The 17,600-nt window shown below is 34.9% G+C and overlaps 2 protein-coding genes across 4 annotated transcripts in view; one reads left to right on the top strand and one right to left on the bottom strand.

The window, feature by feature from the left end:
• Window positions 1–17,600, top strand: part of Pde9 (phosphodiesterase 9) — a 187,151-nt gene that overhangs the window by 14,485 nt on the left and 155,066 nt on the right. The gene's annotated exons all lie outside the window — the stretch shown is intronic.
• The window catches only part of Nep2 (M13 family metallopeptidase neprilysin 2), a 32,250-nt gene that overhangs the window by 14,209 nt on the left and 441 nt on the right, over window positions 1–17,600 (bottom strand). Inside the window, exon 1 of one of the 3 annotated variants that reach the window (XM_077405977.1) lies at window positions 5,689–6,065. The exons of the other annotated variants lie outside the window; for them this stretch is intronic. Within the exon in view, the coding sequence (XP_077262103.1) occupies window positions 5,689–5,720 (32 nt within the window). The 5' untranslated portion in view covers window positions 5,721–6,065. Of the gene's footprint in view, window positions 1–5,688; window positions 6,066–17,600 lie in introns of those variants that run through there. 3 annotated transcript variants of the gene reach the window in all.

Below are 17,600 nucleotides of genomic sequence, written 5' to 3'. Positions count from 1 at the left end.
CGTATGCCAATTGTCACAATTCAATGAAGCGAATGATTGAAAAAAATTTCACATTTATCGTATCAGCATGTTATTTTCTATGTAAAGTGTCGGAAGAAGCGCTTTTAAAATTGACTTGAAAAATTCGTGTATGCGAGTATCGTGTGTGCAAATTTTTTTAACGGGACAGCAGCAGGTGAGGTGTACTTTTGATGGACGACAAGTGTCATGAGCTTTCGCGTGTTTTCGATATTCCCGTTGTGCGACAACGAGGTCGACTAGGGGCCAGTTTGAGTGGGCGCGGGACAACGTTAACGACGAGAACGATGACGACGGCGTAACGGCAGATTTTCGCATCGGAGAAGGTCGCGTTTAAGCTGAACCGGGCTTACTCTCAATTTACTACGAATTATCAAATTATGGCAGTTGGCGTGGGGATTAGCGTGACTTTTTCGTCTTTCAGCCGACCTTTGCGATTCACGGTTCGCGTAAATCGCAAGGTAAGAGAGGAAGACCTCCTTTAAGCCCGTAACATTTATAATTCCGATTCTCGTTGTTGGTGGGCCATCGCGAATGTGACGGATTCTCTGGACACGTTTGGAATATAAATTCTCGACCGCGCCTGACTTATTTTACGAAATCTGAAATAATGCTGGTAAAAAAGTCACGATTTTCCGGACACGTATCTCTTACGAAACTCGCGATACACGGCAACTGTTACGACGTTGATGGTCGATGTATGTGTTCCGAAAATTAACATCCAAGTGTTCTATTTACGTTTATCGATAATGTGATGTGTATGTAACCTACGGTAACAATTTTTTCGTAGTGTAAATCTTAGAATTTCTAAAAATAATCTACAATATTTCGAATACAAAAAATTCGAATACATATATAGGTACTTATAATAAATATGTGATTTAATATTTATATGAAAATAGGGAGGGATTTATAGGATTTATAAATTTGTTATATTAATTTGTTTAAAAAATATGAGTTACCGATTATTTTATAAGTCGTGTTATGTCACTATACAATATTAGTAATTCTGGGCCACGTGAAAATATCGTTCAGTCAGCGATTCTTATACGCACGAGTTGATTCTTTCATGCACGAGATTCTTTCGCAAGAGGACATGACTGAATTATCACTCAACATGAATAAAATTTCGCGTTTGCTCTTTTCTTGTCTGTTAGAAAATCTAATAGTTAGACTTTCTAATACGTAAAAGAAAAAGTACACTACTTGATCGAAGCAATAAGTACACTAAAATTCAGGGAACAATGTCCGCTATACGTTAGAAGAGAAACTTAGATCTTTTATCGAAACTTTCGTCGAAGTTTCGGGGTTAAATATGCAGGTCAAAGAAATGTAAATACACCCAGTTATCATTATGTTGAGTAGAGCAGATAAACAGCCTCGAGGATTTATCTCTATCACATGATGCTTTTTCTAAGCTGAGCATAATCTTTTTTTTTTTACTTTTTTGCATAAGTAATACATAACGAGTGATAAGCCTATGCGTGGAGATACGTATAATACTACAAAAAATACCATACTCCTATAATTTTATACGCAAGCCCGCATGTTTATAATAGCGCGTAATTTACATTTAACAAATTTTAAATATATACCTTATATACTATTGCAGGGAATTGCGTGCATTTATAGGTACACTATGCACAAAATATTCGTATAATTACGTGCCGCGGACAAAATCCATGGCTTAAGTTTACACTTTCGTGAAATCGATTTATCCGAAAGTCGGTTTATCCGACCAGGAAGTTAAATGGGATCGCGCGAATTTTACATACATATTGCGTCGCGATGGCGCGGCTCTCGTAACATCATAATAACTCGATACAAGCGTTTGTAAACTTGCACCATGAGCCGTAAACACTTCCAATGTTCGCCGTATCTCGTAAGAGACTTTCACCTCGTGCGAACCAATCATACACATATATAACTTATGAGCTCACGAATTTGATTCGATTTTGCCATGCACTATACGCGTTGTATTGCGTGACACGTTGTCTTTTTTTTTCTTTCTCAACATTAAATTACTTCCGTATCCGTAATCATGATCACATCCCGCATCCATTTTAAAAATATTTCAATTATATTTTCAATCAGACTAGATACAAACATACGTGCAATATTCTTCATTCCAATTACATAAATATAAAATGATTGTATCATTTTAATTATACATATATAATTGCATGTAAATTATAGTACAATTTTCTGTTTTTTTTTCTTTTTTTTTCTTTCAAATAAATGACTAATGAGTAGATTACGTTAGTGTTATTATGTAGTGTAGCATGACTGTAATTTGAACTGCCAACTGTGCTTTATACGTAGACGACTGCAGAGTTAAAGATTGCTAAAACAGCGCTCAAGAGTACACGTCAAACATGATTATCGTAAAGATGAGGATATGATGATGCATTATGATGTATAATTGCATTTGATGACTACAATGTTAAAGTTAAACATAAGTTCATTCGCCACGTGCTACGTGCAAATTGTAACTGCGCGCGAATCATAAAAAAAGTTTTTGTGCCCGCAAATAAAAGTTGCAGTTTGTTACGCGATTTTAATTTTACGAGTCAGGGCGTTTTTCTGTATGCTCGTGCGATAAACACGGTCTCTTTCCACACGAGGCACACCGGGCACACCCTTACGCCACAACTTGTTAAGGAATAATTTTACTGAGTTTTATGACATATCTGTTACAGTCAAGCGCAAGGTCAAGATTGTCGAGGAAAATAGCATATGATACATAATTATATGAATATTTATTAACGTAACTGAATCCCGCTAAGGCTGATACTTTTTCGAAGAAGAGGATTTTTTTTACAACTCGACCGCTCTTTTTTGTCTGTGCGCGGCGCAATGGCCGGCCGGTTCTCAGCGTAACATCAACGCCTGGTACGTTTTATCACTGGCTGTCCCTGCGCGTGCATTGAAATCGCGAGATTTCTCGTTGCGCTAAAATGTCACGTTCTTTCATTTGCATATAGCTGAACCGCAACCTTAATAGACTCGTTCGTGTCGATATCGCGATTTTCCACGGTAACCGATAAACGTTATGATGCTCCAGATCCGATGCGGATGCCAGCCTACTAGAAATTTATTTAGTAAGATGGGACGTGTAATTTAGCTCGAAAGCAAAAGTAATTTATTATATAACTGCGTGTTTGCATCGATTTTATTATAATTTATGAATTTAATGCTTATAAAACTAATTAGATTGATTAAAATATTATCATGATTCTTGAGTGATTGCCTTGATTTGACAATAACTCATTGCTTTTTAACTCATATTAATTGCAATATCTGATTTATTAAACGTAATAAATGATATCAAATTAATATATACAGTAGAATTTATTATTCAAGCTATATAATCGAGCGAAAAGATGTTCAGATAATCGGACGAGTACGTCTTAAAGAAAGTTCATTTATTCAGTAGTTACAAATGTAACACAACGCAATAACTTAACAGCCTTTATCATCGTCGATTCTATTTTTCCAATTATTCTGAGCTGCTAGTCTCAAGTCTCAACTCGAATGTTTACTTTCATTTTCTAAATGACATGTTTGGATAATCGAACGTTCAAATAAACGGTATTCGTATAATAGAAATTCTAACTACGCTATCTCTAATCAATTTCATAGATTACTAAAAAAACAAGAATTGTAGAACTATCTTACAAAAAGATATGAAATATGGATAATACGTTGGTATCTTGATCTATAAATCATGATAACAAATTAGAGTAGAGCGAGATGTGAGTGTCGACAGATCTCGTGTCAGCCACATTTACACATCGCAAAGCTTGTACTTAATTGCAAAACAATGTCTTACATAATCATCATGATATGGTCGGAGCAACGTGAAAACGATTCGTCTGCGAGTATCTGTATTGTACACTGTATAGCATCAATACCCTTAAATTGAACTTAGCGATACGTTTGAACTGGACGTTTAGACTAATTTTATATCGAATCGATTTGCATATTGGATAAATAAAATTGAAGCTCGGATTTAGATCACATTCGATATGAAACTGTGTCAATGTCTGTGAGCGTAATATATGTATTTTACACAAGAGTATCGCTATATTTTTCATGAAATTGTTTTCCTTTCTTATTTAAGACACTAGACATCACAGACGCGCGCTTTGCGCGCGCTATTTAGCTTTAATATTACACACAACTGTGTCAAAATATGCTATGACAGCCGCTCACGAAGTTAGCGCAGCAACAGAATCAATCAGCATCGCGGAAAGGAGCCAACAAAGCAATTCGAGACTTTCGAGAAGACTTCGAGAGATGCGAGTATCGATTTAACATGCCTTTTTTTAGAAAGGATTGTACTACAGAAGGGTGAAACACACACCTAACGATAAGAGAGAATCCCCGCGATATCGATCAATAATATAATTTGCATAATAATCGCGATTCGTTATCGGGGCTTAAGAACGCTTTCATCTCTTATGAAATACTCTTCCATTCCCATTTATTTCACCAAGTTTCATTGAACGACCAGTTTTTAACAACGTTGCATAAGCCACGGGCACGTAGTCCATGATAAAACTTTACTAATACATAATGATAAAAGGAAAAAAAGATCGCAAAAGGTGTTCCGGTATGAGTAGCGCGTCAGCCGTTTACGACTGCCAGACACGTGTCTTGTCTATGTAAATGTATATAAAAGTTTTCCATTTATAGATAAAAGTTAAAAAGTCATCCCCGCTGGAAGTTTGCGTAAAAAAAAGGGACAAAGTTCATCTCGAATATAATAAGAAGGAACTTTTTGTTATCTACTTGCGCTTCAAATTTAATTCATGAAAAACCTTGTAATCACTTAAAAAATAAAGATTTATTTTGTGAAACAAAAATTATAAATTGTTTCAAGAATTTATAGATATACGTAAACAAATCAATATGTAGTGAAAGAAACATAAATATGCAATAAATGGTTCAATATGCAGTCAAAAGACATAAATATGCAGTAAACGAATCAATCCTCTTCTAAAAAGGGCATGTCATAGGTATTGTTGTCACTTTTCCGCGATGCCGATTGGTTCTCTTGCTGCGCTTACTTCATTTGCAGCTGTCATTGTATATTTTGACAGTTGTGTGTATCATGGGGTTAATAGTCTAATAGTAATAGCATAATGTTAAAGCTAAATAGCGCGCGCGAAGCGCGCGTCTGTAGTGTCTAGTATGCAGTAAAAAGTACATGAATATCACGCAACGACAATTGTTGCAAAAGCTTTATCTATTCTGCAGAACAGCCAAAAGTTTTTGCAACTTCAACTATTGTTATTCATATAATACTATTAATATTGTTTTATCTTTTCTGTTAAATGATAAATTGCATTTTAAATGTCGATATAAATTGTACAATTCAGCAAATAATGCGAAGCGATATCTCATAAAAATCATTTTTCTATCATCATTTTCTATGAAGAAGTTAATCTCTACGAAAACAGCATTTATCTGCATTCAATTTCTTTAACTGTAACATCGTTAGTAGAATAGTTTTCCATGTCACTGCGTCGTGAAAATTTCATCATGTTAGTTTGAAACTAGAGATAGTTGCATTTAGAGCGAAAAAAATGTACGAGGTACGAGGAATAAATATACTCTCGTAAAGGATAGTTATTGCTGTATCTGATAATTGTTGCGGTAACTCACTTAATAACTGTTTGCTTCATGCTGTTGGTCATCGCGACTCGAGTTCTCTATGCCTGGTTGAGGTACGTTCTTTCTCGATTCTCACTAGCACATAACTACACACTCTTTCTTTCCGCCCCGTATCTCTTCCTTTCGTCCCGACTTTTAATTTAGCCGGGAGAGCCGCGATCGTTTCCGGGACGTCAACCGGAAATTTCTCGTGGCCACGCTACGTTTTCCTCGTTCTTCTCGCGATTTTTCCGTTATCTATTCGACGATCCTTTTCCGAAGAAAATCGAAGAGAAAAGAAGAGATCGTAGAGGGAGGTTGTTGCCTTCCTCCGTGATCCAGATACCAATCAGTTTGGACTGTTAGCGTCGGACTGAAGTAGCGCGCGCGCTTCTGCTTGTATTTAAACGTCCTCTCCCTCCATGCCGCGTCCTCTCTTTCCCTCACTCTGTCTCTCTCTCTCGCATGCAAGTTCCCGCGTTTCCCTTGCGAGAATATTTCCCCAGTATGGTCGAATTACCATGAAAATCTGAGGAAAATGTACTCAGGGTGTCCATTATTTCGCAGCCCAAAAGAAAAAGCATATAGAGACACAAAGAAGGTATGATTTTGGGTAAGACAGACCATTTTTTGGATTTGTATCTTTGAGATCATATAATGAAAGGCACGTTTGAAGAAATTTTCGCAGTATACACTATAAGACATTTTCGAAGAGAAAAATCTCATGTAAAAAAATTTTATTTTTTTTTCGTTTTTTTCCTTCTCTCTCTCTCTCTCTCTCTCTCTCTCTCTCTCTCTCCCTTTCTCTTTCTTCTCTTTCGTTTTCTCTGTAATTATGTGTCTTGTAAATATTTTTTAAATAATATCTTTTGTATTATTACGAATTACGGAGGTAACTTGTACTACGTAAGCTTAACGATCAAATACGATAACGAGCAAATCCATGCATCAATTAAAATAAAAGATATAGAATAATAAGAAAGCGTGAAAGAAAATGTAGATCTTAAAGTCTGAGTTTAAGCTCTGGATATTACTAATTCAGTCGATTTGAATAACAAGGGGATACTTCCTCATTAGTGCGCTTGACGATTTCGATTTGTCGGTAAGAAACGTCACGACGAATCTGACGCATGTCACAAATGAGCACTTTGAGAAATCTGTTATGGTAAGTGCAGAATTGTGGTCATTTGTAAATGTCGTGATATTGCAAGAACTGTTAACAATGTAATTTATTTTGAACGTTCCAAGAATTCTACGTTTCCGTCTACAATTGTACGTACGTAACTTGTCTCGGAATATTTGGCAAAGTATACCGATTATTCAATCTTTATTTCCTTAAATGTCATATTAAAAATATCAATTAAATATTGTACATAAATTCATCACAAGTATATTAAATTAGACAAGGATATCAAGATATAATTCTTCAGTTTACGCGATAAGTTTGATTGATTTTGATTCGAGAAAAATGCACTTATTTATTTTTTTATTCTGATAAAATATTAAATAAGTGAAATTGCTAAAGTTATATTGATAATCGTCGCGAAAATATATGCTGTTGAGCTGCGAAATTTGCAAAGAAAATTATAATTAATGTTACGAATAATCATTGACAATGGCCATGCAACGCTCCTTAAATATGATGGGATTAAAAAAACATTTGTTGAAGGTTAAGTTTAATGACTGGTTTAATGACCAGCAAATGAGTTTATGAATAGTATAGTGTTACTGAATTTGGTCGAGTTTGGGAAACTTGGCTCAACGAACTTCTCAGTACTATACGTAAGTATAGTAAGTAGTTCTCCGTTATACAGAAACAACCTTGAAACTCTTCAATTGCGCATTCTGAACATTCTGAACAAGGACGGAAATCTCGCTTTTCAGAACTCAGTTAGTAGGGCTTGAACTTACGTATACATAAGTCGCGCGTGCAATCGTTGATTGCAAGGACGTAATGAACGATTTATGGCTTCGAATTTGAAGGATAACTTTTCTCACCTTGCAAATAAAGAGAGAGAGAGAGAGAGAGAGAGAGAGAGAGAGAGAGAGAGAGAGAATAAATAAATAAACTTTGTTAGTGTTAAGGAGTGTCGCTTAAATTGCATAATATACATGGAACTCAATTAATATTATGTACTTAGTTTTTCTATTACAATTTGCGTGTTATATGTCATACTAATAATAACTTTAATTTTTGTTTAATTTTCGTTGTCTTAATTTACTTTTCAAACAAAACATTTTTAGAATTATCGTACGTAGACTGTACGTAAGTTTATATAAACGTCAATAGCTGCATGTTGCTTCAAAGGGAAACAATCGATGCGCTTGATCGCGGTTGATGATCTGTTCATCCTTCACCTTCTTTCGTTTCCACATGGCAAAAGTTTCTTTACGAGTGTTACGAGTACAGTCGGTACAAGCTTTATTAAGGGTAATGACCAAGGGCGAATGCTAATCAGGTTACACGGCGTGCAGTAGAAACCTCGTAGAAACCTTTACGATCGTCGAGGAATGCTTTTGCAATTTGTCATCGTTTCTGCACGTGTCTTTGTGTTCGTTCATTACGAATAAAACACACATGCACTTCGTTCAAGCGAAGAGCATGACTCGACCGAGTATTAATTAAATAAACGTTACGAAATTTTGTTCTCGGATTGAAATATGACTCAATTCAACGTTATACGTACGTTATTTTAATATTATAACTGCCTGTTCGTATATCGAACTTTAATTACTGATATCGAAACTACTTCGTTCGAGGCAAAGTTCAAAATGCCTCGATACACGATTATTTCCGTCAATTGGCGTTTGGCGTATTGGCCTATCGATTAGTTTTATAAAGCATTTAAAGAGAGAAAAAGCGAACAACGTATATAATTTCTGTAAGCATTTAAAAAAAATAATAGATTGGATCCAATTGAGGACCATTATTACATTCTTCGTGTTGCCATCGTTGTCGTCGAGCAGAATATGCAGTTGCGGCAAAGAAACGTCTGCGAGAGATGAAAGTCGAGCTGGAATAAAGTCAGTGAACGGTAGTGTGTGGAAGTGTGCCGATATTAATTAAGAAAATTCCATTGATTATTCGGTTGACGACGCCTTACAATGACGACGTTGAAGGGAAAAAGTTGATAGATCGCGCCGCGTCGATATTCTCGAGAACATGGAACATCCGTTCCAGATGCTGTCGTGATCTTCGCGCTGCGGACAGGATTAATGTAGGCTTAGATTTTTGCAACTTTTTTGAATTATTGCCTACACGTAACTTCGAGTGCCGCAGTACTTTATTTTGCAAGAGATACGCGCGAAACGATATAGCGTGGCAAAATAAACTGTTTGACTTAACGAGAGAATGAAATATTTATCAGTTAATAAGAGAATAAATAAATACACGCGGTTATATATAAAGATTTCTCGATCGCTTTTTGCCGATACAGACTTACAAATAATCAATCTGCAATAATTAAGTATAAGCCTCCTGGAGCTGACGGATAATATATTTCTTGTTTTACGCGATATTTTTGAATAAAAATACTTCTATCCCCGCAAGTGCGATAGCGCTTCAAACAGGGAGATACGAAATACCGTTAGCGCGTGACATTAAAAGATCGATATGTCAGGTAGGCTTCGATTTGGGACGCAGATCGTATGTACAAGAAACATTATTGGCATACTTGTTAACATTAGTTAAACGATTGGAATGCGAATACACGTTTAAAAAATCTGAACAAAATTAGGTCCCGATAAACTCATCCCGAGGTTTGAAAAGTAGGACATTAATTCGAAAAATTAATTTGCTGGATTATTATTCTCGTCTTCGAAATACAGGTTTTCTAAGTTTTTGTTTAATTCCTACTCGTTAAAATAAAAAATATCAATCTTCTTCCTAAAATCACACATACGCTTGTTAATATTTCATTGAAAAGCAAAATGATTAACGAATCTTGTAGTGAGTGAATACATTTCATAATGTTTTGTTTGGAGAGAAAGAGAGACAGCAAGATAGAAAATATAAATATGAAGCAAGTTTTTTTCAAATATAAATATAAAATAACATTTACTTTAAAGCATGTATGTGATTATATAGGTACCTATTAAGAATCTATAGTCTCGAGACTATGATTGCGAAACGGTCCAAATAATCGCAATGGATTTCTGGTATTTCTTCTATACGAGGTACACTTGATACGGCAAATATACTACACGATGGCGAGGATAATCGCCGCGAGCACGCCCTTTATTTCCACGGTATATCCGGTTTCCTGCATCGCCATTCGCGCGATAATCAAGCTTCGGTCGGTGAGTGGACACACTACCCGTCGCCCAATCAGATATGAAAATATACTCGGCGTGACACTTGGAATACAGTTATAACCGATTTCGATTATAAAGCGTAGGTACGTTTCTCTATAGTCGGAGATTTGCGACTCCCGAGGCAATCCGGCGGTGATGTACACGTCGCGCCGTCGTAACAGATATGCAAATGTCGCGGCGGCCAGTCGCCGCACACGCGTTATCAAACGATATCGAAGAGTCGTTAATGGTCGCTCTTCCTAATACAACCGAGCGGCGACACCGATCGCCTATAGTACGTCTCGAGCAGCTTCTATTTGTAAAACAGAGTCAACCGGTCAGTGTTCCATGTCATCTCATTCCACTTGGCAATCGTCGGTGCGCGCGAACCAGTTTATTAATGATAACCGATTAGACTGACCGCGGCAAAAATATGCATTTGACTTGTCTCGGTGCACTCGTAAAAATCCGAGAAAAATCCAATGACTAAGATATCGTATTCATATTGCCTACCGGTTTACAAGCTGCTACATAGCTTGGAAGTAAGTCAAACTTTAACGATGTTCTGATACGGCCGTTCGAGTTCCATTTCTCTCAAATTAGATCAATGCAAATGGACTTGTTTGCGACTAGAAGGAATTAACATTTTATTTATTGAGCCGCCGAGTGACAGACTTTAGCTGCTGGTCCAATATAACTATTTTTTCTATCTCATCAAAATCTTAGCATTCGCAGAAATCATCGCTTATCATAAGTGATTGGAATCTGAGAATTGTGGTTACAAATGAGACATAATAGTATTTTATTAAAATCGGCAGACTCTCATAACTTATGCCTATTCGATAATCATAAACCGGCCGCGAGGTCATAAATAACACGTCGTAGAATTCAGTGCTTAAATCATTTTTATATGTTTGCTAAAATGCGATTGGATATACCGTGTTGTAAACAGTTATAAGTACTTGGTGCCGATATTCTGATATTAAGGTATGAATATACTCATCTTGATTCGCGAAATATATTATAATAATAATCATTACTGTACCAAAAATCTTCGGGATTTTTTGAAAGTTCATTGGTCATTATAATTTGCATATATTCAAATTACTCGTATATTGCACAAATTGTGGACGAGAGCTGTTTTCAAAATAAAAATATTTTACGTAAATAAATAACTTCACCGTTACGCAGTCATATTTTATAGATTATACGCTTGACTTTCACGTGCAGTATTTCTTAATGAGGCATTACTAAATATTTACGCACGTACTTGCTGTGCTTAGGCTTTGACAGTCTCTCTCTCTCTCTCTCTTTTTATTTTGTTTGTGATTTTATATCACGAGCATATTTTATGTGTACACTCGAAGCGTTTTTAATACTTATAAGTAAAAAAGGGAAAGTTCTGATAAGATATTTTAAACGGAAATTGAGATTGTCAATCTTTAACACGTTTTTAGACTTTAATAACGATTTGTCTAGTTCTCTCACGCAAATAAGGATCTGACCTAATACACATTAAATCGGATCAGGTCAATTATATACGCAGGATACGCGAAGGATGCATATTGCATATACATACGTGCAAGATGCAAATAATCTCACGTATGCAGCAGTCGACTAGGAGTGGCGCGCTACCACAGTGCGGTCCAATGTTTATCGGTCTTATTTTACCGTTAGGTTCAGGTAATGTGCAGCGGCGGTTTTATCGAAGACCATCTGTAAATATTTTCTTTGTTGAGAAAATTGAAGTCACATGACCGTCTTATGACCGTTAACCAGCATGATAACACGATCCGCTACGATTTATTAACATTTCGTTATTAGAATTTCCGCGAAGAATAATTAGGGTTCGAAATAATTAGCGGAGCGTGCAATACTTAAACGATCAACTATGAAATTTAGTGAGAGTATAGATCAATGTAATTAAACGGTGTTTAATGTAAATTTGTAGTTTATATGTAAAATATTAACAGTTAATTATATGATTCTACGTTGACTTTTTTTATGTTCCTACTTTATTTTAATATTATCTGATCACTTTTTTTATATCTAGAAATTATATCTGAACTCAGGTTTTTTCAAAATGATACTATTATCATACCTTTCACGAATTTTAAACAAATCACTCTTTTAATGTTACACGTTCTAAATTTTGCCTCGGATATTGCTCGAATGCCATGAAAAATGCTTGGCGTCTCCGTATACATCCGCAAAGAGCAAACCGAATGCATGCACGCATGATAATCACAAGTGACGTTGCGCAACAAAATTAGAGTTATTCGGAGTTATTCTTGCTTCCGGGACATGACAGTTAGTTTCAGAGTACCCAAACCTTGTTTCTCAACGTAAGCGAAGACAATACAGCGAAGAAAATATTTTGTCATTGCGGGGGAAAACAACAGCTCTTACTTTGGCTCTTTCTTTTGTCTCACGTTTAAATTTGGAACTACAGTCATTTCGAACAAACAAAACTCTAAATCACGCGGTCACGTTTATAGTGTTAAATGTAATGTCAAACAGAAGCAAGAATATGGACCCACTCATCGTGATTTAATTAGTATCTTACGTCATCGGTCTGTATATTAGACAAAAAAAGAACTGTTAATGACTCACAATTAGAATATTTCACGCTAAGTGCGGTAATGGAGTAAAGTGCGAGAACGAATTATTTATGCTGGGACAAAACTATGGCAATTCGCGCGTTCGATCGATGCTGCTGTTAACTTTCTAAGTTGCTTTAATCGACCGAACAGTGGCAAAAAGGTTTGTCGCCGATTAACGACTGGTGAAAGTAGTTTCGCGTTCTCCATCGTCATGTATGTCTCGCAACATAATCCTATACTCTTTAAATTATCATAATGACAGCGCTATCGTAGATCGAAGGACTTATCTATATACATATGCAGCATAAGAAAATATATGTCTTTTATGCGCACAACAAAATTATACACGTCTCATTTTTCCTTTCGCGTTAAATGATCGTATCTTAATTTCTTAATATTCGAGCTTGTCAAACTGTTTGATCATTGCATATGAGACATTATTTTTACATTATGAATTGTCAAATAATATTTACAAGAAAATGAAATATAATAAAAAGTTCAACAATTTCTTTCATGTTGAAATATTTGTCAGAATTAGAAGTCATCATAATTTTTGATCAAATATAGGAAATTTAAAAGAAAAAATTAAAATTCTGCAAAAATATATTTTTGGTTTTATTGAATTTATACTGATTGGATATATAAATTGTATATAATAATTTTCATGTTAATGTGTATGACATTTCTTTCTTCTACGAAACTTATTGTTTAGCAAAAAGGAATTAGTACGTAAAAAAAATTCTTGTATATTCAACTTTAAAATAATGGGGTAATATTATACAAATTTTCTATATTTCCACAAATTTATAATGTAAACGGCAAGTTAGATAAAAACTGAGACATATTTTTTTAAGAATATTCCTGATATCTAATTCGATTATCAAAAAACGTGAGAACTGAAACTTTTGGAATGCGATATTTCATCTGCAATGATATTTAGAAATTCCACTTTCTAGAGCGCGATTTTTGATGATAAAATAAGAAGAAAGTGGATGCTAAATAAAGAATGATTCTTGACGAGATCGCTGATGGTTATCGTGTTGGTTTTTACCGAGAGCTGGTTTTCATCAACAAACTGTACACTTTTGAATATATTTACGACGTCTGCCAGCTGATGCCTTTTCGTCGTTTTATCCGTTCTTTGCAAGGCTACATTTTGGTGAAGTCGACCTCGCTATCATCGATCACAGTATAGCTTACGCAAATCGTAATTTGCGTTGGAGCCATATAATCGTAGCGTCCGTGAACACCGGTAGAATTCAACCGAAGTAACTTCATGAATATTCATCGACATTACTTTAATAAGACCGGACTTAAGGTACATTTTAACCTACGTTAAATATCTTATCAAAATTACGAAATCTTTTTTTTTTTTTTTTAATAAAAAGCAATAATATGTCGATGAGTTTAACGATAAAAATTTTACGTCGACTCAGTCATATTTCATAAAATTTAATTTTATACGCCTTATTTTATTTCATTAATTTTATTTTGCTTAACCTGTTGCATTTAAAATGAGATAGACGTTTAAAGAGTTTCAAAAGAGTTTTTACATGAGCTTTGTGATCGTTGATAGACGAGCATAATATTATGATCGAAACGAAGATGCGATCGCAAACTAAGAAGAGATCATGTTTGTGAGGCAGGGCCGATCGATTCATCGATCTTAAGTGGTACCTGATGCCTATGCCTGAAATTAGATGAAGATAGTTCGAAGGTCCATGATTGAGTGGTTCTTCAGGAAGAACTTCTTAGAATTCTATACTATTATAATAGAATTACATTCCGCTTGAATTACAAATCGGCACGTGTAAGATTTTTTTGGCATATAAATTAAGTATAATAAAGATATGATCACGTTCTATCCGCGCAATACGCGATCGATATTATAAATTATACATACAAATGTAAATTTCCTGATCCAGTGTATTAGATATTATGCATCCTGCATGCACGCACATCCGACGGTCATTTAAAATTTTTTCATAAGCATCATAAAAAGATTATATTCTATATTTTGCATTTATTTTTGAATTATTTGAATTAATTCTCTTTCGCTCTTCTCGAGAAGCTTGCATATATCGAGAGTAAAATATTAACGTGTCAATAAATTTGGAATTAACAGTATAGGACGCCGAAAGATAAGTGCAATACTAACTAACGATATGCAGCTTCGGCTGTAAATTGGTTGCGCGATGAAGTGCCTTGCATCGGGATCGAGACCGGCGCTAGTGCACCGTTATGTGAAAACGCTCGCGGCGATGTTAATGAGATAAATTGTAGTCGTAACCGAACCGTAAAAGGTTGAATAACTCCATCAAAAGAGAGAGAGGTGTCGTGATATTCTTCAAACTCGCTATGTCAGGTCTGTTGGGCCCATCACATTCTTTCGCAACGAAATCTCTAGGCTCCAGCCGTCACGTACGTGATTAATTTTAGAATGCGTTTGACAATCTACTATCGATAATATAACAGTGACGTCGTTGTAGCTGTTGCGTATTTTACGGAGTCGTAAGATTGAAGATCCACGCTGACGATAGGTGTCTATTACGTTGGTATAGTTAGTTTTGACATTTTAACAAAATATCATGATTACTGACATAGATATAAAATTCTATTAATATAACTCAGTTATCTATATTAACTTTCTCGTCGCTAACAATCGATATCTCGGAATCCGGTTAATCAGAGTCGTTGGTAGTTTTCCAGTGAAAACTTTTCAGTTTTTCATCTTACACATAGAACGGTTTGTTATTAATGATATAACTGAAAAAGGGGAAAACAATGTGACGGAGACATATGGAGTTTCTTCATTATTCTGCATATTTGATTTGTTTTTTCACATGGACATCGCCTTTCAATTGTACCATTAAGAATAGATTTATATGAACGAGTCGTCAAATCGAATGATTAATGTCGATATTCGACACTCGGAAGACAAGATTTTGTTGAAACTTTGTTGAAATTTTTTTCTCGTCGATGAACAGCACACCGGTTTTACGTTTACGAATGTAATTTACGATGACGTAACATTATTCGCCGACGCTTTAAGTATCCATCATATAGCATGTAAATTTTACCAACTCATTTCATAAAACGTTTCATAAAACACACTCGTAATTACTAAACACAATGGAGAATACGGCCTTCATTTGCATTTATTCGTTTCGTCGAATCTCTAGAAATTTAATAAACTCAGCTGAAAACATTGAGACGTTTCTTATAAAGTTAATTATAGTGAAAGATGATTTACTATCATATGATATATTACCGTGAAAATTGCTTCATTGTCATCGAATGATTCTCCATTGCACTTTTCTACGTGACACAATCGAATTGTTAATATGATGTAGGTACCTGATCGTGAGTCTCATTGCGCAGTGACTTCGAGGTAACCGCATGCATGTATACATATAAACAACGGTAAGCTATCCCGTACCGAGAATGGCAATTATAGCTTGTATTTTGTGACACTTGAAATATTTCGTCGTCACATGAAATATTACAAAATAAATGTAAGTCGAAAATTTTGTTATCTGCATTTCAAATTAATTTCAATTAATTGGTTATTATCGTATATTAAATTTGACATTTGGAGAAAAAAATTTATTTTATTATAATCGAAAAAATGTATAATTAATTGGTTATTTTTTGTCAAATTTTTACGTTCTAAAAAGAATAAAATTGTGTGATTTTGATAGATTAAGGCCCGATTGGGTAATTATGCAGTATAGGGGGGGCACCTCCGATGACCTTGACCTTGACATATGTTGTCAAAGTCACCCTCCTGAGTGACCTTCAAAAGGTTTTAACCGTCGCTCGTTTTTTATTAAAAAGTTATAAACAAAAAAAGTTTTGAAAATATAGCAGTTATTTTAGTACTGAGAGGCATAAACGACTAATATTACGTTTTTCTTTAAAGCAGAGAATACTTTATTTTGCGAGGAAGTCGCTGCTTTACCAAAACACAACATTTAAAGCAGTAAATTGTTGATAAATTGAAATTTTTTTGTTAAAGCAGAGAATACTTTGTTTTGCGAAAAAATCGCTGCTTTACCAAAACACAACATTTAAAGCAGTAAATCGTACCTATGTAGGTTAGTGACGCGCTTTAAAAGTATTTAAGTGTTTAAAGCGCGTCAACTAACCTATATATGCACCTATATATGCTATAGTTTCCAAACTTTTTTTGTTAATAACTTTTTAACGAATAGCGAGCGACGGCTAAAACCTTCTGAAGGTCACTCGTGGTCATGACCTTGACAACATATATCAAAGTCATTGAAATCGGTGAGGTCGCCAATTTTTTTTTGTTAATAACTTTTTAATAAAAAACGAGCGCCGGCTAAAACTTTCTGAAGGTCACTCAGGACGGTGACCTTGACAACATATGTCAAGGTCAAGGTCATCGGAGGTGCCTCCCCTATACTGCATAATTAACCCCGATTGTTCCAACCTGTTGGTAAACTAACTAATAGTTAAATCGCATACATGTCTTTGTTTATCCTTTACATTAGACAAAGATAGACATATGATTTAACTATTAGTTATCTTACCAACAGGTTGGAACAACCGGCCCTAAGAAAATAAAATATAATTAGCGCAAAAATGTAATAATCAATTCTTTTCTTGATTTATATTAAAATCAGCCAATTTTACCCTTTGAAACGCAAAAAGAAATAAATTATATATCTTCCATTTTTCGTATGTAACAATTAAAATTTGCTATAAATAATTAGTCAATATCAGTTGCTGCTATATAGCATGTTTTTATGTAACTAAAGGACAAAATTGTTTGAGAAGAAAATATTTTGCTCTCCGCTTTCTTATTTTCAAACTCTCTACAAATTAGAGGAAATACATATGGATAAAATTTTATCTATTTCTCAAATATAACCTTACAATTTTCTTAAATATAACCTTAATCGAAGAGAAAGTATTTTTTGAGAGAAGTGTCATATAACCTACAATAAAGAGGTTGACGGCACGTTAAAAACTATATATAACCTTATAACTTTAAATATAATA

This window comes from Temnothorax americanus, unplaced genomic scaffold (assembly GCF_048541705.1).
Source record: "Temnothorax americanus isolate GAGA-0224 unplaced genomic scaffold, ASM4854170v1 Scaffold20, whole genome shotgun sequence".
NCBI classification, from domain to species: Eukaryota; Metazoa; Arthropoda; class Insecta; order Hymenoptera; family Formicidae; genus Temnothorax; species Temnothorax americanus.
This window is presented reverse-complemented; position numbering and strand designations above follow the sequence as displayed.